The sequence below is a fragment of the Leptidea sinapis genome, chromosome 2, assembly GCF_905404315.1.
Source record: "Leptidea sinapis chromosome 2, ilLepSina1.1, whole genome shotgun sequence".
Lineage (NCBI taxonomy): Eukaryota > Metazoa > Arthropoda > Insecta > Lepidoptera > Pieridae > Leptidea > Leptidea sinapis.
The window spans coordinates 20,609,262-20,636,634 of NC_066266.1; the positions used below are offsets into that span (position 1 = coordinate 20,609,262).

The window sequence follows — 27,373 nt, forward strand, 5'->3', positions numbered from 1 at the left end:
ATGTCATCTACAGAAACCTTTTTGACTACCACTAAAATCGACCAGTTGTCTATCACGGTAAACTGTACGTCTTTGCCGTCATGCCGCCGGGGTGATCTATTATTCCCCGCCATCTTTTTTTGAATAATGTTTTAAACAATAAACATATTAGTATGCGTACAATGCGAGAGAGAGAGAGGAACAACATGTTTAACGGGGATACAGCAAGAGAGAAAAGGAAAGCGAATCCATTGTGACTAAATTGATTTTGATTGATAAATAAGCCATGCTTGGCATTGGCTACTTAGTGTTTTCAATGTTATATATACCCTTAGATTAAGGATTGGTCTCCGCTGCGCTCCAATTAGATACGTAGGCGTAGTGGCAAAGTGTCGATCGATTTTTATTATTTTCTGCCGTGACGGCTGCCATTTTAATTCTTATTCTTTCCTTTCAGACCGGCAGAATAGGAAGTTGGCGGAACAGATGTTAAGCGCCGTGCGAAGGGCATCGCAAGATGTAGAAAAGCCAAAAACAGCGATTGTAATGTTGAATATGGGCGGACCACAGACTGTAGACCAGGTGAAATTTACAAGTACCCTCAAATAAGATTTTATTAAAGATTTCTGCTAATCTGCAATGAATAGTGGTATTTCAAATAGATTTTGATTAGAATATATGATGGAAAGTGATGGGAACTGTTGACCCATGGACATCTGCTTTACAAGTTGTATCAGTTCGGCGAAACTGCATCATCTAAAAAAAACCAGATATTTGAAGGATTATTCTTCTTCGTCGGGTGACGTGACCAGGACTGCTCTGTCAAGCAGAGCAGTCGTGGTGTACTTAAAACCATAGATTCTTTATTTTTTTTTAAATTCTGTAATTATGACCATTGCATCGTTTCAGGTGCCAGAGTATCTTCTGCGTATAATGACAGACCGAGACATGATCCAACTGCCGGTGCAGAGCAGACTGGGACCCTGGATAGCGCGGCGCCGGTCTGACGAGGTGAAGAAGAAGTACCAGGAAATTGGTGGTGGATCGCCAATATACAAATGGACAGATCTACAAGGTGATGCTACATTATATATTTTTACACACAAAGGTTCTGGCTGCGCCGCAATTGTTAATTATCTTTGTTAATATTTTTTGTTATGGCAAACTATAGTGGAGATGCTTCCTGTAGTAATAGTGAGATGCCTATAGACAACAGACGCATGGTATCTGATTGGCTAATCTAATTACGAAACATTACGAACTCTAATATTATTAACTCATTACGGAATCTGTTTAAATAAATAAATATACTTACAATGCCATTAAAATATTATGTATACTAGGCAAAATATGCATAAATATGTTAAAAAGTGTGAATAGAATAACTCTGATAAACATAAAATTGTTATACCCAGGTTCGAATCCCGGTAGGTGCAAGCATTTATATGATGAATATGGATGTTTGTTTCCGAGTCATGGATGTTTATATGTATGTTTAAGTAAGTATATTGTATTATATATATCGTTGTCTTGCAACCCGTAACACAGGCTATATATGCTTACTTTGGGGCAAGATAATTTGTGTAAAAAGTAATAAAAAAAATTTCATTCTACATACGCCGAGAGGACACAAAGCAAACCAGTTCGCACCAGTTCCTAGAGGATTAGCCCCGCTAACCCCAGGCCCCAACTGCAGACCATCTCCTCCTCGAACTTTTGCCATAACTTATTATCGTTTTTAATATCAATAATATTTAATGTACCTATGTGCGAATATCCACAGCGAAGTCTATTGATACATCTACACCATTATATATATTAATTTAAATAAGCAGTTTTTGTAAAAAAAATGTACGGAACCCAAGGTGAGCGAGTCCGACTCGTATATCTTCATTTGTTAATAAAGGCATAAAAGGCATTTATGTTCTCAAAATTGATTCCTTTAGAATTCTTTTCGATGTCATTTCTTATACTACTAGATACTACTACCGCTTCGGAAACAAATGGCGCTTTATTGTCTTTGCTTTTTTGACTTTATTGTAGAAGTGTATACATTTACCCTTAAAGCTATTATGTATCTAATGAAGCCTACTAGAATTAGTTACAAGCAATCCCTTATTTCTAGTGTTATAATAATGAAAATCACTATTAAGAGCAAAAAGGTGACGATTTTTGTGAACATATATTAAATTTTCATAAATGTACTGACAATAAACAGTCATAATATTTATTTCTTTAAATTTTTCTTTGAGAGACTGTCTAATAAACAATTGCAATTCTATCTTTCTATATTATAGAACTAACACGGTTTAGAACTTGTTAATACAAGAATGTTAACAAATTTAAAATATTTATTTTATTTATCAAGTATGCACATAAATCAATATTCATGATTGTAGCCTCCTTTTAAGCACTACAGCGCCTGTGTTAGAAGACTCCGCTCTTACATAGCTTAATATTACTTATTACCTACACCCATGCTTTAAAGATACTAAAACATTAAGCTTATTGCCAACATTAAAACACCCAATGTCCTATTAACCATTATAACATCCAAACGAGTGTTGTAATGAAATTCAGTACAAAATTACAGCGTTATATTTAATGTACCAATAATAATGTATAATGTATATATAATAATGTGCGAATATCTACAGCGAAGTCTTTTGATACATCTACTCCATTAAATCTATTAATTTAAATAAGTACTTTTATATCTGTATGCTAAAAACAGACTTAATCATTTACTCTATGATATATTGTCTTTTTTATTTAATCTATGGTTAGAGCTGTCACCTGCGGGCCTACCATGAACCTCTTATTGCGATTCAATTGACGTCCTAAAATGAACTGCTTTGCTATTTCGTACCACGACGTGATTAGAGCTATTTTAATTAGGTTGACGTCAGATCAAGTCGGGAAGTGAATCGCAAACTGTTTTAGTTCGTTCATTCATTCGTACCATGAACAACTATTTCAACCTAAACTGGATAGGCTATGTGTCAAAGTGAGCGATTCAAAAACAGTTAGTATTTATTAGCGGAAAGTGAATCGTTTTTTTTTGGGGATTACTTGAACTTTCTTTGACATACTACCAAGCTGTGGAATGAGCTTCCTTGTGCGGTATTTCCAGGATGATACGACATGGGTGCCTTCAAAAAATGCTCTTACACCTTCCTCATCCTTCCTAATGATACCACAGGTTTATACCAGGCAATTTAAATTATAAATTTTAGTGTACGAAATTATATAACCTATACAGCTCAGTGGTTAGTGACCCTGCTGCCGCCTACTGAGCTGCAGGTCCCGTGTTCAAAGCCCGGTAGGTGCAATAATGTACATGATGAATATGGATGTTTGTTTCCCAGTCATGGATGTTTATATGTATTTATGTATGTTGCAGTATGTATGTATATTGTATTAAATATATCGTTGTCTTGTCCCATAGTACAGGCAATGCCTAGTTTGCATTATTAGGATTCCCACATTCTAGCGCTCTACAAAGCGCAGGTCCGGCCACACATGGAGTATTGCTGTCATCTCTGGTCTGGTGCACCACAGTATCTGCTCGATCCATTTGACCGCGTGCAACGTAGAGCAGCTCGAATTGTCGGGGACTCTACCGCATTTATCACGGGGAGTGTTCCGAAGAGCTGTTTAACCTGATTCCTGCCGCCGAATTTCACCATCGCACGACACGCCACAAGTTAGGATATCATCCCCACCATCTGGATGTGTGGCGGTCCTCCACAGTGCGGTTTTCAAGAAGCTTTCTTCCACGTACTACAAAGCTGTGGAATGAGCTTCCTTGTGCGGTGTTTCCGGGACGATACGACATGGGTACCTTCAAAAAAAGCGCGTAAACCTTCCTTAAAGGCCGGCAACGCTCTTGTGATTCCTCTGGTATTGCAAGAGAATGTGAGCGGCGGTGATCACTTAACACCAGGTGACCCGTACGCTCGTTTGTCCTCCTATTCCATAAAAAAAAAAAAAGAATTTGTTTTGAAGTGTGTCAATATTATATGTATTATTCTTATTATATTCATTTATATTTTCAATTGTGAACAAGAGAAGGCCGCTGACTTTCTTGCGCCCGTTCTTCTCAAGTCTGAGGCATAAATCGAATAGGTGGCAGTTTTTGACTTTCTATAATTAGTGATTATATCCTTTTTTGTATAATAATATTTGATGTTGCTGGCAACTGTGATTCCTCTGCTTTCGCAAACGACAGTTTATACACAAGTTCATTCATGGAACGATATCATAATAATATGTTTATTCAAGAATACAGATTACATATATAAATATGTTGGTTTCTTAAAATTTATACCTTAAACTTATGTTATTCCTTATACTATAATCTTGATTTCATCCGGGTATATGCCTCCTCCATCTTCTTCCAAGACTCCCTATTTTTGCTTTCTCGAGCCTTTTTACCAGTGAAAGGCACCTTTGCACAGGATGCAGTGCCTATTTCTGCCGTGAAGCAATAATGTGTAAGAATTACTGTGCTTCGGTCTGAAGGGCGCCGTAGCTAGTGAAATTACTGGGCAAATGAGACTCAACATCTTATGTCTCAAGGTGACGTGCCCAATTGAAGTGCTGCTCATAATTTTTGGGTAAAACTTGTAGATCGTAAAATTATCTATAAAAATGTATCAATACTTTTTTGCCTACAAGCCACCGTTTCTGAGATATAACGATTCAAAAAGTTATAAAAGTTGTCAAAAAACGCTCTAAGTACGCTACCTCATAGGTGGCGTGGAAACGTGTGCATATTATGACGATAACAACATCGATTGTATCTCATTATAATAGTAATATGTACGGAAATTAATGTAGAGTTAATTAAATCGTTGCTTTATTTGCCTTAAGTGCGCTTATTATCAATATGCGGGATCCCGCAAATACCGAGATCCCGCGGGATTGAGAACTCGTAATCCTGCGTATACCGATATTGAATTCGGGCCGCGGGATTGGAAGCCCTAATTATGGTTGATTTACGTAAAAGTACCTACCAAGTATAAGGTCATCTTAAAAAATAGCTCAATTTTATCTACAACATAAATTGGTATGTAATCGTAATTTTAAATCAATATTCTTTCGTTGTCAAACCTACATTAGTTGCAGATAGTATTGTATGCGTTGGAAGACCATGACATAGTCAAACCTACTTAGTATATGAAATAAATAGATAGCTATCATGAATGGTAATTTCATTATAACAATAAACACATTAAATTTGGATCGCAATGACCTTTAATATGCTTTCCTTTTTTTATGTTTCTCCATTTTTAAAATATCAGTCGGATCTGTGAAGTAGGCGACAGCGAAGCTCGTGCGTGCGTCACTACTCGTGAGTCCCTTACTGACTGGCCTACTCTGTAGAGGCCGCCGCACGTACTTACGATTTCGATACCTACACGGGGAGTGAGACAGGCCTGCCTGAGGGACCTCACTCTTGTGGCTTTCAAAGTCCATCTTTGGCATGTCTTGCCAAGAAATTATAACTTGCATTAAAGCATTCGTCATGCTCGCTTAAATGTCACTTGCTTGTGGCGGCGACATGGGACGGGTCGTTCCCTTCCCTAAAATATGGTTAAGGGAGGCGATGGCTGGCTCATGCGTCATGCCTGTGAACGATATATATTCTAATATATAAAATTCTCGTGCGATGGTGTTAAACATTGAACTCCTGCGAAACGGCTTCTCATGAAATTTTGAGTGCATATTGGGTAGGTCTGAGAATCAGACAATATCTATTTTTCATCCCCCTAAATGTTAAGGGTGGTCCACACAAATTTTAAATTTGTTTGATTACGAGTCAGCATTAAAAAATACACACAACTTTAAATTTTCACCCATCTACGATCAACAGTTACTTTTGTATCGCTATTTTAATATCGGCAATACAACGTTTGCTGGGTCAGCTAGTATAGATATATATACATTATATGTAATCCCTTATAAAATGCTCACAGAATACCTTTATTTATTTATGGTGTATGTGGATGATGCAGCTACTGTACTCAATAACTTTTGTATTAATTTACATTTACTTTTTTGACTTACTCGTGTAAGTCATTGACTATTTGACGTTTGAGTGTGTTTGCTGCATCACTTTGCATATTATATTGTGATTGAAATGATCTGTAAAACGATGAAAATGTAAATCGTTACTTAATAGAGTGGCAATGAGTTTCTTGCTACGTCTTCTCATTAGCTCAACCCTTTACGAAGTAGCGGTAGATTCAATACGAAAAAATATTTTTTGACATTCATAAGTGTCATTTCCGTGACCTACATGAATGAAATGATTTTGATTTTATTTGATATTTCTTCCAGGCAAGCTACTGACCCAGACTCTAGATAAGATGCTGCCACAGTCGGCGCCTCACAAGCATTACATCGCCTTCAGATACGTCCCACCATTTACTGATGAAGCACTTAGACAGTTGGAGAGGTGAGCTCATAATAAGATTTATACAGTTTTAACTGGAGGTTATCAATAATTTCTAAATTTATTTATTTAGATAGTTACACCAACAACACTAAAATACAATTAAAATCTTAGCAAGTACACAAGGGATAGTACAATATGACATGTTTTTTTTTGTGTAAACAACATTTACAAAAGTGCGGAAAGAATAACAAAGTTGAACAATTAAACATAATAAAATTAAAGAAATGAAAAGTTAAAAAACAATTATGATATTAAATGACTTAAATACATTTCTACTTTAAAAAAGAAATTTATAAAATTTATATATAACTTTACAACAATAAAATAATTTACTTCTTATATTTAAATTACATAACTAAGGTTTTAATATTTTAATGCAGTCGGTTTATATTTATTAATATAAGGGCCGATTTTTCAATCCTCAGATAAATCACCAGATAACTATCGAGAGAATAAAATTAACTTACTGTTTATCTTACGATTAAAAGTTTTGAATTTTTCAATCGCTTTTTATCCAAAGAATAGTTGTCTGTGGTATTGTCGAAGCAACTTCACACTTCATACGTGGAAGCGAGATGGACGTATATATTATTTAACGCATAAGACAGAGAAAGGATGCTTGTTTGACATTAGACATTTATCACAACGATTAATAACAACAAACCTCTAATTCAGTCGTTTATTTGTTCACTTTATTTCAATTTCGATTTGGTTTCGTGGCACTTACTTCTTGAGGAAATAGATTTCTTCTTCAATCGCGAAGTCGTCAATTGTCTCAAAAATATCCATTATAATATTATAATTTCTACTATATTAGATACTTATAACAAAAACTACGTGTGTAGTTGTCAAAAGATGATACTTAAGAGAACATAGAATTAAGAATAGATAATATACTTATTAGCTATCTACAAATATAGCCTAAAAAACTTAAAAACACGTCCTAATTATCCCACCGATAGCTCTTAACCGGCTCCCAAAGGGGCCGATAAATATAATCACCCGATATAGTCTTAATTCATTCGATAACTTCTATCTGCCTGTTGAAAAATTCGAAATTGCGCTATCCGTCGACTTTCTCTTATCTAGTTGTATAACTGAGGATTGAAACATCGGCCCTTAGTCATATGAAAAATATCTATATTGCCATTTTTTGTAGCGATATCGTTATAAGAGCCTAATAAAAAAATGCAATCTATGTAAAACAATTACTATATATAAAACAAGAATACACAAAAAGTTTAACATATCGCTGACAACACTGTCAAAACAATGATAATTGTGTTGAAACTATTCTAGGATATATCCAATTTTGTAATTGTTTTATAACCTAGGTCCTAAAGAATCCTTGAAAGCAAAATTTAAAGAAATTAACTAACTAATTTTGACTGTTGCTTCTCAATATATTCTTGATAATGTAATGTATGTATATAGGCACGTAAGTGAATTTGCTAGAAACTGTCATAACCATAATGTTGACACCAGGAACAGACATAAACTTACAATGCCTACTACTCGGCTAAGTCGATTAACGGCCGTTTTCAATAACCTATCTATCCTTAATTTAATATACTAGTGGTAAGAAAAATCTAGTCTTCTACTCATACTAACATTTCAATTACCTATCGACATAAATCATTGGACTATAACTATATTGGACATAACTATGGATAGATAAGATCTTCTCACTAAACGGTGACAGCAATGTATCCGTAACTAGAGATACGTTATTGAAAACGGACGTTAGTAAGTCTTTTGTATGTATATGCTTTTACAACAAGGTCCCAGAAAATATTCAAAACAAAAGTATTACGATATTCAAAAGAATTGTTAAAAACGTTTGTGTGGTAAAGTTTAATATATAATATATAACATAATGACTCTCTTAATGATGCTACAGATTGGGAATGAAGGGACCGCCCTCAGGCTATTAAATTAAATAATAAGTTTAATTGTACAATATTACTTTGTAAACATATTTTTTTAATGAATAAAAAAAAGCCCGCTGAGTTTGATGCGCCCATTCTTCTCAGGTCTGAGGCAATCTTTTTGTAAGGGTTGGTAGTTTTGACTTCTTCAATAAGTGATGTCACATCCTGTTTTGTATAAAAATATTTGAATTTGATTTTATAGTTTATATAACTTCATTCTTTACTTTAGTGATGTATCTGTTTGTTTCCTAAACAAATCCTACTAATATTATAAATGTGAAAGTTTGTATGTCTGGATGTATGTTTGAACTTCTTTAACGCAAAATCTACTGAAGAGATTTTTATGAAACTTTACAATAATATAGCTTACATACCAGAATAACAAATAGGCTATAATTTATAAAACTATAGTGTGAATTATACAAAATATAAAAGAAGTGTGATTGTTACTAATGAATACAACTAACGCCATCTCTTATCAACTAGCAAGGAAAAGATTAATACAATTTATATGGCAAAACAACGTTTGCCGGGTCAGCTAGTTAATAAATAATTCTAAAGTTTTCCGAGTGTCAAGCAGACTTGCGAATAAACGCGGGAAACATTGTACGTACGAAAACCAATCATAGCCAAAATGTCTATTGGTAAACATTTTGCATATTCATGGTTTATTCTCGGGTATCAATTTATAACAAGTTTGTTAATGTTATAGTCTAAAATGGAATTACTCGCGGTTTATCGGAGTGGGTACCGATTAGTTTCGGACCATTCGGTGGTTCTTCATCAGGGTGAGTGTACTGGGTTAGCGATAATGTTCAGTCTCATAAAGAGGATTTTCGCTTACAGTGCGCGGTTTGCCAGGGCGAGAAACGTGGGGTGCATTATTGAAACTATTGTGTCACTATTGGTGTTCACGGGTGCACAAAATTTACCCACAATATCCACTACGTAATCATCACCACAATGGGTCTACGAGATGCGTTTAACAGCATAGGATTACAAGTAGATTTTTTTAATGAAACTAAGGGACGAGATGAGCAGGTCGTTCACGTTCGACGTCGTCGTCGTTGGTTATGACAGTTTCTAACAAATTCACTAATGTGCCTTTTTTATGACAATAAAAGACGAGGCGAAGAGGACGTTCAGCTGATGGTAATTGATACGCCCTGCCCGTTACAATGCAGTGCCGCTTAGGATTATTGAAAAACCCAAAAATTCTGAGCGGTACTACAAGTGCTCTCATCACCTTGAGACATAAGATGTAATTAAATCTCATTTGCCCGGTAATTTCACTAGTTACACTAAACACGGCTTCACGGTAGAAATAGGCCTCGATGGCAGAGACCAAACTATGTATTTATTAAGGTTAGGTCGCTGTCGACCTAAGATGTATAATAAAACCAAACGGTCTAGTTCTACGCACAGCCACTTAGTGGAATCAATTACCGGCTGCTGTTTTCCCAAACTTAGGGACATTCAAGGAAAGAGTATACTCCCACCTTCCTGACACCTGTTGTCATGGATGTCCATGGGCGGTTGCCACACCACTCCCATCCAGTGAACCTCTTGCCCGTTTGTCCTTTCTTAAATAAACAAAAATTGACCAGTCAGCAGGTTTAAACCATGATAAAAGCAATCAATAACAGAAACTCGAATGACGGCCTATCATTGAGCAGGAAAATCCTATGCATACTCACCAGGATGCTAACTGGGCACTGTCGCCTAAACAAGCACCTCAGTGTGGTCGGAATAAAAAACGAAAGATCTTGCAGATTTTGCCTTGAGGCCGATGAAACGCCTCTTCATATCCTCTACAATTGCGGTCCACTAATGCATAAGCTTAACACCATCCTTGGCGATTATACCCTGCTCCCAGATACTGTTTGTAATACTCGCGTCAAGAAGTTACTGCGGTTCGTAAAGGCTGCAGGGCTTGGCGACGAGCTATAAGTATGAGTGGCGAACACAATAGTTCAATTCTGGACGCGGTGTTACTACGATTCACTAGGACTAGCTAAATAGCCACCATCTCCAAGTAATATACAAATGATTTAAGTTTTCTTTAGTGTTAATTCCGCCAATATTTGTTTTTAAAACAATTCGACTCGTGTTTCGCCTCTACACGAGGCATCCTCAGGACGTGTTGTCTCGCCAAAATCTGGCACGAGACTCAATAAATTTTCTAATAATAAGCATCGTCAGTTTTCGAAATGGCTTGTCGGTGTTAGAAAATATCCTGATAATATTTCCCTTAGTAAGATTTTTTTTATAACTTTAAAAGTATTTGACTGTTGTATTTAGCTTTTTTTATATATGAAAATAATAGACAAGACGAGCAGGATATTCAGTTGATGGTAATTGAAACGCCCTGCCCATTAAAATGCAGTGCCGCTCAGGATTCTTGAAAAACCCCAAAAATTCTGAGCGGCGCTAGAATTGCACTCGTCACCTTGAGGCAAAAGATGTTAAGTCTCATTTGCCCAGTAATTTCACTAGCTACGGCGCCCTTCAGACCGAAACACAGTAATGCTTACACATTACTGCTTCACGGCAGAAATAAGCGCTGTTATGGTACCCATAATCTAGCCGGCATCCTGTGCAAAGGAGCCTCCCACTGGTAATTAATTAGTAGTATTAAATAAAATTATGTTTCAGCGACGGCGTTGAGCGAGCGATTATTTTCTCACAATACCCGCAATACAGCTGCGCCACAACTGGTTCAAGCCTCAACTCGATTGCAGACTTCTACAAGGACAGGTATACTACTACTACTTTCCACTTTTACACAAATATCTTAACTAATTTGAATTTTCTATAAAACGGCTTAACTCACGTTTTTGTCGGTGTCGGTACCGACTAGTTAGACTACCCCGCACTCCCCGCCCTGTCCAGCCACGCACTACGAGCTCAAGTCCGCAGTAAGAGGTGGGACGTTATCGCGAACCGACCACACTCACCCTGATGAAAGACCTCCGAATGGGCCGAAACTAGTCCGTACCGACACCGACAAAAACGTGAGTAAAGCCGTTTTAATAGATAATTTAATAATGACTCACGAAAGTTTTAATAATTTGAATTATTCAGATTCCAGATGCACCAGAATCTTCCCACCAAAATTCATAAGATACATAATAGATTTACATGTAAATGTATGCACATTTATAATAAAGTCCCAGCCACTATCTATGAATGTTCAGGCATTGTCTATGAACAAATTTAATTTTTTTATTTAAAAATACTCCACAACTGAATATTTAACTGATCGGACAGCCTGGGACTAGATTATGATTATTTTATAGCATAAATTTAACGATAACCGTACAATATTGTATATTTTTTATTTATTTATCAACACCCATGCATTAAATCCTCTATTAAAGATTCTAAAACAGTTAGCTTATTGACAACATTAAAACACCCAATGTCCTAATAACCATTACATCATCCAAACGAGTGTTGTAATGAAATTCAGTACAACATTACATCACTCGTTTGGATGATGTAATGGTTACAGATGTTTCAGAATCTTTTAGAGTGGATTGGATATTTTTGTTGCGTCACTATATATGTTGTAATTGTAATGATTTGTAAAACTATGAAGCCGTAAATGTTGATTTAAAAGAGTGACAATGACTTTCTTTCCACTTCTTTTCATTAATGTTTATGGACCTACCGAGTTATTGTAGGGCTTCGTTAATGTTTGCACTGGAACCAGTTGTTACGTGTTAGGGTTCGAAGGATGTGGAAAGAAAGACCTGCTGATTCTTTTGAAGACTTTATTTACTAGCACTGGGTCCAACGAAAATCACTAGGTCCAAACACTAAGTACTAACGATGTCCTAGGTCGTAGCCAAGTCATAGGTTTCACTGTTAACACTCTTGTTCACTAGTTTTCACTTCGAAGTCGCCTCGAAGGTAGCTCAAACTGAACTGCCCTGACTCGCGTCTATTGTGGCTATTTATATGAGCCGAGACGAGTCCCAGACCGTTCCAGAAAGTTCATTTCTGGAACGTACCCGACTCGCGCGAACGTCTGGCCGATTCTCTAAAGTTCGCGCATGTGGTTTTTGAGACAATACTTCTATATGGTTCCACAGTAGTTTCTCTAACGCCATTTAGTATTGAGTAGGGAATTTGTTCTTTGAGTAGTTTTACTGTTTAACGCTATGTAAATGATTTTATGCTTAGTTTTGAAAATGTAATAAATAGACATTGGCTGTTTGAATTAGGTGTTCAAATAAATGTATTTAATGTGTTACTAAGCCTAGAATAAGATTTTACTAACATTTCATGTGCTTTGGCCTGAAATACATAATATTTATTATTACTATTAAATCTACATACATAGGCTGCACTAAAAGTATCGGGAATGGAATATTTCCACTGTTCCTGTCATATTAAAATCTTTTTTATTGAAAACTCCTTGTTTTTAAAAATCGAATACCATTTATTTATTTAAAAAAAGATTATCGGTCTTGTTAAACTTGTTTAGTCGTTGAGAAAATGGAATTGACTCGAGAAAATTCTAGAGCGATGATTTATTATGACTTTCGAAGTGGTTTAACACAAAAACAGTGTGTTGACCGGTGGTCAGAGATTTTCATCACCTGAAGAAGCTGTGGACGCCTACAAAACGGCCGTTTTGGAGACCCCAACTTCCGAATGGAATGGTTGCTTCAATGATTGGTTGCATCGTATGGAAAAATGTGTCAAATTTCGCGGAGAATACTTCGAAAAGTAATAAATACCTTTTTAAATAGTAATGTTGTGTCACTTCCTTGATTCCCGACATTTTTAGTGCCGCCCTCGTAAATATAATTTCAAAGAAAAGAAAGCGTTTGACATAAGTGTCATATCCTTGATCTACATGAATAGATAATTTGATTTTTTCAGAGAACTGCCAAACATAAAGTTCAGTCTGATTGAACGGTGGGGTTCCAACGAGCTGCTGGCCGAGGTATTCGCAGAGCGGGTCCGGGAGAAGCTGTCGTTATTCGACGAGAGCGTGAGAGACCAGGTGCTCATCATGTTCACCGCACACAGTCTACCGCTCAAGGTCAGTCTGGAACAAAGTAATATATTTTAGGAGGATAAATGTTATGTTTGTAATAGGTGCTCGTGCAGTTATAACAAACAAGGCTGAAGAACCAAGAGCCAAACTAACCCGACACTATACCGAAGATATCCCAGACGTCAGAGACAGACACACATAAATATCGCCCTAAAACAGCTTAAAAAGAACAAGGCGCCGGGTGATGATGGAGTTACAGCTGAGCTTCTGAGGGCTGGTGGTACTCCTGTGCTGGAGACCCTCCAGAAGCTATTCAATTCCGTCATCCTCGAGGGCAAAACGCCGCAAGCATGGCACAGAAGTATAGTGGCGCTATTCTTCAAAAAGGGCGATAAAACGCATTTGAAGAACTATAGGCCCATATCACTTCTGAGCCATGTATATAAGCTGTTTTCTAGTGTTAGCACGAATCGTCTCGTGCGCAGTTTCGACGACTTCCAGCCTTCCGAACAAGCCACATACATACGCTGCGGCAGGTTATACAGAAGACGCAGGAGTATAACCAGCAAATAAGCTGGGCGTTCGTGGACTATGAGAAAGCCTTTGATTCGATCAAGACTTGGGTGCTTCAGTCTCGCCAGATCATATAGATATAATCAATGTGTGATTACCGATATATCGAAGCGGTGAAGTGTTTGTATCGAAACGCCACCATGTCGGTCCGTCTCCAGGATCAGATCTCGAAGTGATCTGGGAGTCAGACAAGGCGATGTCAAATCGCCCAAGCTGTTCACCGCTGCGTTGGAAGATAGATGTCTTTAAGCTTTTGGACTGGAACGGACTGGGTATCCACATCAACGGCGAATACATCACTCACCTTCGATTTGCAGACGATATGGTAATAATGGCAGAAACCATGGAAGACTTAAGCCATATAATGCTTAATAGCCTCAATACAGCTTCCCAAGGAGTAGGTCACAAAATGAACACGGACAAGACGAAGATAATGTCTAATGCCCATGCCGCACCTACTTCCGTAACAGTTGGGAACTATACTCTCGCAATTGTTGACGAGTACGTAAAAAGCCAAGACTTTTTTCTGCGACCTACGCCTATTTTTCCGGCAACTTTTCCCATCATGAGTTCGTATCTCTCGCGCCTAAGCAAGTGACACAAATATTCGACTTTCCTCGTCTCGATGGTTAACTTCCACATTCGTGATCTTGTGAGTCCAACTAATGGCCAATATATATGCCCACATTTCAAAAGCTTCTATACGTTTCCTGAGGTCTTCTTTAATAGTCCAAGCGTCACATCTTCCGTATAGAAGTGTTGACCAGATGTAACTAATAAATAATGATTTGTTAGGAGTATTAAAATGGCGCCCGACTGCATTCAACTCACGGGCTACTGTAGAAGGTGTTGGAGAATCTATTCTAGGAAATGGGTTTTTTTTTATAAGATGTGACAAATTTTAATACCACCTACTAAAAATTCGCAAACAAGCTAACATCGAAATAATTAACTTTTAAATGAAATAGCTCATTTTGATTAAGCTTCTGAGAATAAATTTCAAACAACACAATGACTAATAGTCCTAACTAGTCAACGGTTGCAGTCGAAGTGTGTCGACGCTAGGGAGACGTCGCCTTATTTACGGCCGTTCCCAATATACTATCTACAGATAGAGATAAATTACTACTGTCAGTAATTAGCTGTCATTAATCTGAAGCTGTCGCAATATACCCGATAAGTCGTCATTCTTATCGCCTTATATTGGGACGCGTGAATTGCAATTTCCATACAAACTTCTATCGCTGGTAAGCTATACGTCGTCCCATTGACAGACAGCGTGTACGGATAAGGTGAGTTACCGTCGATAAGTTTATTGGGACAGAAAATTCAACGATAGTTACGATTCTTATCTCAAGTAAGAGACAGACTGAATATTGGGAATGGCCGTTAGAGAATACTTGTTGTACATATTCTTTTTTTTTAGGAAAAGGAGGACAAACGATCGTACGGGTCACCTGGTGTTAAGTGATCACCGCCGCCCACATTCTCTTGCAACACCAGAGGAGTACGTGGTAGAAGGCTATTTGAAAACCGCACTGTGGAGGACCGCCACAAAACCAGATGGTGGGGGATGATATCCTAATTTGTGGCGTGTCGTGTCGACAATTAATTAAATCTATTTATAAATGTAAAGTGATTTTTATCTCAAGTAAGAGATAGACCGAATATTGGGAACGGCTGTTAGACGTCACTTCACCCTGTCCACTTGTCCCTGTAGACGACTTCACACATGACTTATTGTGCGGAACTGGACACAGAGCTCACTCAGTCGCCATTTCTGAAGGAAACAGCATTTGTCGCCCTTGAAATAACGACATCTTTTATTTTTTTATTTCTTTTTTATGGAATAGGAGGACAAACGAGCGTACGGGTCACCTGGTGTTAAGTGATCACCGCCGCCCACATTCTCTTGCAACACCAGAGGAATCACAAGAGCGTTGTCGGCCTTTAAGAAAGGTGTACGCGCTCTTTTTTTTTTTTAACATCTAGCGGCTATTGTTTGTAACATTATTTTATTTTGTTACAGGCGGTGTCCAGAGGTGACACATACCCTCACGAGGTTGCCGCTTCGGTGTCTGCCACCATGAGCAAGCTGCAGGTGCCCAATCCCCACAGACTGGTCTGGCAGAGCAAAGTGGGACCACTGCCTTGGCTTCAGCCATACACAGATGACGCTATCAAGGTAATATGATAATATAATATTGACACACTTTTTATCTTGCCTCAAGTTAAGCATATATAGTCTGTGTTATGGGTTACAAGATAATGATATATTTAATACAATATACTTACTTAAACATACATAAATACATTTAAACATCCATGTCTCGGAAACAAACATCCATATTCATCATATAAATGCTTGCACCTACCGGGATTCGAACCCGGGACCTCTAGCTTAGTAGGTAGGATTGCTAACCACTCGGCTATACCGTATATAAATAAATTAACATCTTAACTGTTGCATCTCAATATATTCTTGATTTTGTATGTACATAGGTACCAGTGGGAGGCTCCTTTGCACAGGATGCCGGCTAGATTATGGGTACCACAACGGCGCTTACTTCTGCCGTGAAATAGTAATGTGTAAACATTACTGTGTTTCGGTCTGAAGGGCGCCGTAGCTAGTGAAGTTACTGGGCAAATGAGACTTAAAATCTTATGTCTCAAGGTGACGAGCGCAATTGTAATGCCGCTCTGAAATTTTGGGTTTTTCAGGAATCCTCAGCGGCACTGCATTGTTAAGGGCAGGGCGTATCAATTACCATCAGCTGAACGTCCTCTTCGCCTCGTTTTTTATTGTCATAAAGAAGGCACATAATGTAAATAATGTTAACACCAGGAACAGACATAAACTTATAATGCCTACTACCCGGTTAAATTGAGTTAGTAAGTCTTTTGTTGGGCAATGTATATGATTTTACAACAAGATCTCAGATTTTTTTTTGCATGGAAAAGGTTACTATAACATAAATTACTTTTTTAATGTAAATATCGATTGGGAATGGAGTGACCGCCCTCAGGCTATATTATAATAAGTTTTTTTGAACGATATTACATAGTAACCATATTTTAATGTTTTGGTTTCTTGCTACCATTATTCTCAGGCCTGAGGCATACTAGTTTAAATCGGCGGTACTTATTGACTTTCAATAAATGAAATCATATCCTATTTTGATTAAATATATTTAAATTGGTATACTTTATTATTTGATATGTTAAACGCTTTTAATTTTGAACACGACTCATATATTGGATGCAGCACCTTACAAACTAATTTGTAACACACACTAACAGCACTAGAAATAAGGGATTGCTTGCAACTAATTCTAGTAGGCTTCATATGATACATAATAGCTTTAAGGGTAAATGTATACACTTTTATAATAAAGTCCCAGCCACTGTTCAGGCATTATCTATATATAAATTTAAATGTTTTATAAAAAAATGCCTCTGTCGTAAATCCTATTACTCCACAGCTAAATATCTAAGTGATCGGACAGCCTGGGACTAGATTATGATTATTTTATAGCAATTGCAATGAAAGTACAATATTGTATATTTTTATTGGAAAGAGCGCAAAAAAAAAGAATGCTGGGAGAGTTTCTTGCGCCGCTTCTTCTCTCTCAGAGCGCCATTTGTTTCCGTAGCGGTGGTAGTATCTAGTATATTAGAAATGACATCAAAAAGAATTCTAAGGGAATCAATTTTGAGAAAATAAATGCCTTTTATGCCTTTTGTTACGTATATTACAGGCATTGTATAACACTCTATTGATTGGAAAGAGTGGCTGTTGAGTTTCATGTATGTTCTTCTCACGAGCTCAACTTTTTTGAACATATGGTTGTTTCAGTAATTTAAATGAAATATTTATAGTGACGATTCAAAAGCATCAGTTTAAGTTATTTGATTACTATTGAATGAATGAATGAATGAAGCATTTATTGCAAGCAAACTGAAATGGTACATTTTTAACTTATGCTACAACTTAATATACTAAATGATTATAATTATATTTCACCTAAAGTCAAAGTCAAAATATTCTATTGACATAAAATCAAAAGACTGCTCGTCAACGTCAATCACACAAAATACAATTCAGATACATATATATTAATTACATAAAAGATTAAACATATTTTCAAAACAATGCAAACCAGTGAAACAAAACAAGGCTGAACCATATAATCCATAAAAACCAACTATAATACTGTTTAATTCCATATTGTAATATCGTTTACGTAATCTTCAATACTGTAATAAGCCTTCGACATAAGTCTGCGTTTAATAAAAGATTTAAATTTATTTATTGATAATTCAGATACACTTTCTGGTAATTTATTGTAGAATTTAATGCTATCGCATGCAAAAGAATTGTTTATTTTACAGAGCCTAGTAGGGGGCACTATAAGCTTGTAGTTATTTCTAGTGTTCAAATTATGTTAGTCGTTTATTTTACTGTATAAATTATAATATATACTAAATAAGTAATATAAACTATATCTTATGTAAACCATTGCTCGCTTGTCCGCCGACATAGTTCTTCTCCATTTTGGTCCAGCGATCTTATTGAAATCATCTTCAAAGTCAAAGTTCTTTATTAGCCTGAAACATTCACAAGTAAAGTTGTTACAAATTCAAGAGGGGGCACATGTTTCGTCTTGACAGACATGCAAATATTTTTGTGGTTTCACTTCACAATATTATAAACCTAATACAATCAATAATTAACTGCTACATTTAATTTGACCAACGTAAAGCCTACTAAATGACCTTACAATACACAATTACAAAAATAAATGAAATGCTAAGAGATAATGTAGTAAAAATAATCACAAAAAAATATAATATTACTAGCTGACTCGACAGACGTTGTTCTGTACATAAAAAATAAAATACTGACTGAATTTGTCAACAATATTTCATAACATCAAGAATTATTTCGTACAATACGCTCCCTCTTGTTATAATGAAATTGTTTCACAGCGGAACTGTCAAACCGTACGTCACTAAATTCTCTCATAGAAAATATGTCCATGCAAAACAAATATTGAAAATAAAAATAATTATGGATCCCAAATCGAAATAAAAACTATCCTATCTCTCAAGTTGGACTAAACTGCACTCCATGAAACCCCATTAAATCCGTTCATTAGTTTAGGAGTCCATCGCGGACAAACAACTTGTCACGTAATTTATATATATTAAGATTAGTAAAAATAGTATTGGTGCCAGTTACCACTTCGTATGTAATCTTTTATTGACAAAAAAACAATTATTCTTTAATAGTGTTAATAATTTAAATTTTAATCTATTTAACACTGTCTCCTCTCTTATTTCTTTTTGTAATTTATTAAATTTTTTTACACACATATCATGACAGTTTTTTGAACCGACTTCAAAGAAGGAGGAGGACACCGATTCCAAAAATAACGATAATCGTAACTAGAATCAGATTAATTAATTAGATTGCATAAAATAACGCAATTATTTTTATACTTTTTAGTGCACATTATATCTATTGTTTTGAAGTCGGTTGTTCTAATGTGGGGTACTTGAAGTCTAGTAGGATCACGCGATGGAAACAAAGAACAGTCGCCCAGGCACCTTCCCATCGTATCGTTTTTTTTCCTTTATTTCAAAGATTACATATACAAAAAAAAGAACAGTCGCCCAACCAGTTCGTATCGTTTGTCTCCCTATATTTCTTTTTCCATTCCATTTTTAATTTATGCTCTAATTGGTATTGTTGAAATAATTTTAGGCTTATGCGAAGAAAGGCTGCAAGCATATGATACTGGTCCCGATCGCGTTTGTCAACGAGCACATAGAGACATTGCATGAACTGGACATCGAGTATTGTGACGAGGTCGCTAAAGAGGTGAGTGTTATATAGTTATTTATGTAACTGTTGTGTAATAAGGGGTATTAAAACACAAATGTGGGTTTATAATAGTATCACATGAGTATTTTAATACCTAATTATCAACAGTTGCATACAAGACTTTATCTACACCCAGAATATGAATCCTCTTAAAGATTCTGAAACAGTTAGCTTACTGCTAACATTAAAACAGCCAGTCCTAGTAGTAACCTAATATCATCCATTACTGATTATATACAATTAAACTAAGTATTAATAAAAGAATTATTTATTTTAGTAGTAATTTACATTTCGTATAGTGCAATTATTAAAATTCACTTGAATATTATGTTCTTTTGCAGCGTTTAAAATATCTAGCGATGTGCTGTCAAAATTTGAATCGCTCATTTTATGTAAATAACACAATAAAAATATCGGTGAAAAATGGCGGGGATTCGAATAACCTACTTTTTTTTTACGCCGCGCGACGTTCTGGTAGTGTGGAACGCGCGTAAACGAAAATGTTCTTATTTTGAAATTTATATAGAGAACGCCTCAAGCAATAAGAATGTGGCTGTCTGTTGAAAGTCTTTGCACGTGAAGGGATCGATAAAAGGAGTGTTGTTATGAAATTCAGTACAACATTACAACACTCGTTTGGATGATGTAATGGTTATTACGACATTGGGTGTTTTAATGTTGGTAATAAGCTAACTGTTTCAGATTTTTTTTATAGAGTATTCATATTATGGTAGATAAAATCTTGTATTCAACTGTTGGTCATTAGTTATTAAAACACTCATGTGATAAATTATTTATTAATACGGCTTTACTTACGTTTCTGTCGGTGTCGAGACAGACAAGTTTCGGACCATTCGGAAGTTCCTCATCAGGGTGAGTGTGGAGGGTTCGCGATAACGTCCCACCTCTTACTGCGGACTTGGGCTCGTAGTGCGCGGCTGGACAGGGCGGGGTGCGCCATTGATGGTGATGACGAGCAGGGTATCACTGACACTGTATCACTATTGGTGTCCACTGGTGCACAGATTTTACTCACAATGTCCACTGCGTGATCATCGGCACTATGGGTCTTACACTCAGCCTGATGAAGCACCTCCGAATGGTCCGAAACCAGTCGGTACCCAAAACCGACAAAAACGTGAGTAAAGCCGTATTAATAAATAATTTAATAATGACACGCGAATGTTTTAATAATTTAACTCATGTGATACTATTATTTAATACCCATTACTAGACAACAGTTGTATAAATAACTATTACAGTATTGACTTTTTTTGCCACAGGCGGGCGTGACTCAAATTGAAAGGGCCGCAGCCCCGAATGACCACCCGACCTTCATAGCAGCCCTGGCCGATGTGGTGCAGAGGCACCTGAGTGTTGGACCAGCTGTATCAAGGCAGTTCCTCTCCAGGTTTGTAAACCAATGACGTTTTATACTCATATAATAATAATTAGCTGACACAGCAGACGCTGTATTGCCATATTATAAAGTAATAAAAAAAATTCGATAATCAAAATTTCTGGGGTATAAAAAATAGATGACGACCGATTGTCAGACCTACCAAATATATCGTATATACAATTTATCGTACAACAATAATCATTATATTCGATTGCCATCTTGCAACCCTATTGCGGATCGGTGGATGGAAGATAATAATATAAAAATCGCGATACAAAAACAGGGGTTGATCGCAGAAAAGTGATAATTTGAAGTTGTGTGTATTTTTTAATGATGAAACATAATAAAATAAAATAATTGTCAAAAAATTAAAAAAATATATTTAGGGCACGGACGAGTAAAAAAAGCAGGACTCCGCACCGTGATATTAGCAAGTGAAGCACCGTTATGCTAGTGTGTGTGCGGTTACGGGGGATACTAGTTACACAATTTTTTCTCCCTTAAATAATCATATATTGCCACAAATACTTATAAAGTATCGTTTTTACACTTTTTCACAACGCACGACGGCATTTTTAAAATATTTTGTTGAGACGCAAACTGATCAGTCACATACGATAACAATTCTCATAATGGCCGCCTAAGTGCGTGGGGCTATGTATTTACACGTTAATCGGCTTGTTTTGGTGCTACACTGTTATGTAAGGTGACACGGAGTCCTTATTTATACTAGTCCGTGATTTAGGGGTGAGTGACCCTTTTCATTTAGGGGTATGAAAAATAGATGTTGGCCGATTCTCAGACCTACCCGATTAACACATAAAAACTTCATACAAACCGCTCCAGCCGTTTCGGAAGAGTTTGGGAACGAACGCTAAGGATTCTTAAGAAACCCAAAAACTGTGAGCGGCCCTACTATTCGCTCTTAAAAAGAAATTTTAAAACTTTTGGTTTTCATCTATACTAATATTATAAAGCTGCAGTGTTTGTTTGTTTGTTTGTTTGTTTGTTTGAACGCGCTAATCTCTGGTACTACTGGTCCGATTTGAATGATTCTTTCAGTGTTGGGTAGTCCATTTATCGAGGAAGGCTATAGGCAATGTTTTTTTTTCAAAATTAGGGATCCGTAATAAAATTGCTATTTTGTAACACAAGGTGTAAAATCGAAAACCTATTTTTGCATGCGCTGCAAAAACTTTTGACAATAGAACAAAATGATGTACAGGCTATAATATAGGCAATATTTTATTACTTATAAAACTATCGCGTGAATTATACAATTATATGGCAAAACAACGTTTGCCGGGTCAGCTAGTAATTTCATAAGTGTCATCTCCTTGACCTAGATGAATGAAGTGATTTCGATTTGATTGAAGAGTCAATATGTGTCAATATTATTATTGTTACAGATGTCCGCACTGTGTCAGCCCAAGATGTCAGTCCTCGAAGGAGTTCTACAAGACGCTTTGCGGCATTACAGAGAAGGCTGCAGATAAGACAATTGCATAACTATAACAAAAAAAAATGAATTCTAGTGCAACGCAGACGTCTAATTTGCTATACAGGGTGATATTTTAATAGCCAAAGTAATTATTTATTTCTTTGAATAGCAGGGTGTATGTGCGACCACGCGTTAGAAGTGAAAAACTTCAAGGGTAGATTAATAATGCGAAATGTATTGTTTTTTTCTATAGTCATAAAATTGTTATTGGTAGGGCGTATCAATTACTATCAACTGGACTTTCTGCTCGTCTCGTCCCTTATTTTCAACAAAAAAAAAAGTAATGACGTTTACAATCTTTTTAATTGTGTTTAAATAACTTATTGTGCTCCTTAATAAGAGCAGACTGTACCACATATTCACATAAAAAAATATATTAAAAAAACTGCATTTATACATTTTTTAACTTTTAATATATTTTTTAAAACGCTTATCACAATATGTAATAAACAAAAATGGTCAATAATTAGAATTAAAACAAATCTCACCCTGTATAAGCCGTACCAATAATTTGCAATACTCTCTTTCATTAAATGTATCGATACAGTGCTTGATTCGATTTATTTAAAATAAATACTTTTTAAAGGATTAAAATACGGGTAATTGGTGTTTGATCAACTTCCAAAGCGGCGCGGGCAGACGATAATATGATCTATATCCTATAAAAGCAAGTCACACTCACAGTATTTAAGGGATTGCTAATGTTATACCTATGTAATTGAAAACTAGGCTGTATGGTGTACTGGCCTTTGCCTTTTTCGTCCAAAAAAAACGAACTAACAAACAAATTTGTAATTTTTCGTAATGGCAACACCACTTAATTTTTTATCTATATATTTTTGGTCTGTGGATCTGCATTCCGTGCCATTTTAAATCAAGAAAAAAAACGGGCAAGTTGTTGGTGGTAGGAAAATCTAAAGCATTTGTTTGTAAGTAATTATTTTGCATTGTCGCTTAGCCAAGTGTATATAACTTACATGTTGTAATAATTAAAAATAGGTAAAGATTTTAGATTTTACTGTAATAATTGTCTCAATTATATGTATGGTGTATTGGTTGAATAAATAAGAATGGTGTATTTTTGTGTTTTATTTTAGTGTTGAAATATTTTTTTATTTGACATTGACCACGTGGTTGGAGCTTCGAGATTCGTTGGAGATTCGAGTGACGGCATTAGCATTATTAGACATACAGTAATAGAAGTTAAATTAGTAAAACTTCCGTAAATCATTAATAAATTATTTATTAATACGGCTTTACTCACGTTTTTGTCGGTGTCGGCACCGACTAGTTTCGGACCATTCGGAAGTTCTTAATCAGGGTGAGTGTGATGGGTTCGCGATAACGTCCCACCTCTTACTGCGGACTTGGGCTCGTAGTGCGCGGCTGGACAGGGAGGGGGGCGCGGAGTGCGCCGGTGATGACGAGCACGTTATCACTGACACTGTATCACTATTGGTGTCCAGTCAAAACGTGAGTAAAGCCGTATCAATAAATAATTTAAATAAAGTAATAGAAGTTGTATAACTTAATACTAGAGCGGCCGAATCGACGCACGCACATATACACATGATTAATACGGCCGCTAAGCAATCTTGGGAAGACAAAACTATTGAATGCCACGCCGTACACCGCCGAGACTGGTCGCTGTTCGAATTAAATTAACTGCGCCGCGTCGTCCGTTTCGTCAATCTCTTCGTATGTACTAACAGGATTACCTACTTTCTGGCACAAAATTGATTAGCTTTTAGCAAGACTTCTGTAAAATTACATTACTTTGTAATTTAATAATATTGGAATAAATAAATTGAAATTGAATATAGATAAAAATATTTCACTCGTATGGATGGCCCAGTGGGAGAGCGGTCGCACGGAACGAGAAAGGTCGCGAGTTCGAGTGCGAGATTACATAAATTTTGTTTATAAATTTTATTTGTGTAATTAATCCTATAAGTGGGGGAATCTAGAAAAAAAAATAACAAATTGTTTAGATTTGAGAGAGCACTAAATCAATTTCCAAATATGCAATTATTGTGGTTAAGTAGGTTATCGACTGTAAAGTAGATCCTGTAGATGAAGTCAACAATACATAATTATCAAGAATAATGAAAGTGAGGTCAGTCGAAGTTAGGTCAGTGGATGAACATTATTTCGTTCGAGTCCCGCATCGTACATAAATTTATTTTTCTAATTTTATTTGTGTAATTAATCACAAAAGTAAGGATAATCACTTAAATAAGATTGTTTGGTTTGCTCAGTTATTTGTTTGAAGTGTTTTCAAATAGCAAATAATTAAAATGGCGTCCAATATATATATACATTCCAGCTATAAAATAATTACTTTGTTAAAAATGTTTCACTTGGGTTAGGTTTTTGCTTTCTCTCTGGTTGATTATTAAAATTTGATTAAATTGTCGCTCAATTTTATGTTGGGCAGCTTATAAATTTAATATTTCCTAATAAAAGTAATTTCTCTTTGATAGTCTCACAGTCACCGGTATAAATACCACTGGACAGGCTGTTCCATATGTTTGACAGCAAAATTTTTGTGCCTATTTGAAGCGATCTATGTTGTCCACTAGTTTTAGTACCGCAGACTCTGGCTACATAGCTAACAGCGACATTTTTTTTATGACAGTAAGGGACGAGACGAGCAGGACGTTCAACTGAAGGTAATTGATACGCTCTGCCCATTACAATGCAGTGCTGCTCAGGATTCTTGAGAAACCCAAAAATTCTGAGCGGCACTACAATTGCGCTCGTCACCTTGAGACATAAGATGAAGTCTTATTTGCACTGTAATTTCACTAGCTGCGGCGCCCTTCCGATCGGAACACGGTAATGCTTACACATTACTGCTTCATTATGCCAATACCGGCAGTGGTAAATAGGAAAATGTTCTAACATCGAAGAGATACGACAAATAAAGACTTAGCTATGCCCGCGTTAACATGACTACTAAATAATTGGCACCTACAGCATTATTAAATTGATAAAAATCAATGTAAGAATCTGAGTTAAGTAAAAAAGGATATTATTTTTTGAAATGTTCGACACAGAACAACAGAAACTATTAATAACAAAAGACAAAACTTCTAAAATAAAGCAGTGATAACACGATAATATCACGACATGTACCTAACGGTAATGAAACTGCAAACTGTACTGACGCAGCAGGACGAGCGTGAGGGGGTGGAAGGGAAACCGGAGGGGGCTTCACGTTCCAGCGAGGTCCGGAGATAATGTGGCCGTGTTGTAAAATACTATTTTCAGTTTATTTTTAAACATTTTGAATATTCTTGGTTTATTTATTTACTAACTATATACCAAATTTATTTTTAAGGCCGTCAGAGTATTACTGTTATTCCTTTTTGACAAAATGATCAATTTGGCAACAGCACAGTATGATGTATTTTTTCGTTTAAAACCTGAGGCCAGCCGGACGTTACAAGGGTAAAACAAGTTATTGAGAAATGTTTTCAGAAGTTCTGACTTCGTAACGTGAAGTTTGAACGTAATGGTTAAATTATCTTTGGAGTCAGCCTAGAGAAATTAAAAAAAAGCGATTGTATGAAACGTGCAGTGATGGACAATAATTATTGACGGCTATAATCTTGTAAAAAGCGGAGATAGCCGAAATCCTTTATCATTCGTCGCCATATTATAATTATCTACTATTTCAAACTTTTGCCAATGTTTATGCCAGTAAACTAGGAATGGATATCTATTTAATTTAACGAAGTGACTATTTGTACAGGTACTGGACGAATAAATTATAATTATTCGTACATTTATTAATTTTTTTTTTAATTAAAACCTAAACCTTTTTCAACATTTCTGTGAATTTTTATTTACTTATTTCATGACCTTGCTTAGTCGTAAAGTGTTTTTTGTTTAATATTATGATTCCTTTTTTATGCATAAAGAAACTTATCATAACACATTTGCCTGATTTTTTAATTACCTATTCAAATGTATGATCTGTGTTTTATTTACGTGTTTACCCGTTCAGAGGTTGTAATTTTGTTTCGTTATTTCTTGAAAATTGTGTATTGTAATAAGATTAGTAGCACTATAAACGTGGACCAAATGTCTATCATTATGATTTATAAAAATTGGTTAGGTTAGGTTATGTTAGAACAGTTAAAACAACGCACGAGCCGATAGTAGGGGGCCGCGGTAGCGGCCGGCGAGTGCCAGAAACGAATTCTAGACGTTTCCCTTTCTTTCCTCCCCATAAAAATGTCATAATTTGTGGTTAGGTTATAATGATTTTTTCTCTGGAACGGTGCATTACCTTGTAATTAGAGTGGTAGCATTATAATCGTGGACTAAAACTATCTCGATCTATAAATTTAAATATTTATTACCTAATAATTCGTACTACGGGATACTAAGTTGTAACCCAAATTTCATTCAATGATGTCTTTTTTCTCTCTATAAATTCATTCGTCCAGTTGCCGGACGAATAGCAACAGCCTTAAATAAAATTATTCGTCCGACTTCTGTACGAATAATAATAAATTATTTGTCCAGTATCCGTATCAATAGACTCAGCTTTAATTTAAATACAATTTTTACTTAGGCTGCGTAAAAATTAAAATTGATGTTCGAATCTTATTATAT

General features: G+C 36.0%; 1 protein-coding gene across 1 annotated transcript; it reads left to right on the forward strand.

Moving 5' to 3' along the window:
• On the forward strand, nucleotides 1-23,825 carry LOC126973519 (ferrochelatase, mitochondrial). The gene is made up of 10 exons (XM_050820855.1): nucleotides 1-64; nucleotides 437-561; nucleotides 889-1,054; nucleotides 6,325-6,442; nucleotides 11,029-11,130; nucleotides 13,267-13,429; nucleotides 15,987-16,142; nucleotides 19,725-19,841; nucleotides 21,128-21,255; nucleotides 22,656-23,825. Exons 1-10 carry the CDS (start codon nucleotides 1-3, stop codon nucleotides 22,753-22,755), a joined length of 1,239 nt encoding a protein of 412 aa, XP_050676812.1. The 3' UTR covers nucleotides 22,756-23,825.
• Nucleotides 23,826-27,373: the final 3,548 nt, after the last annotated feature.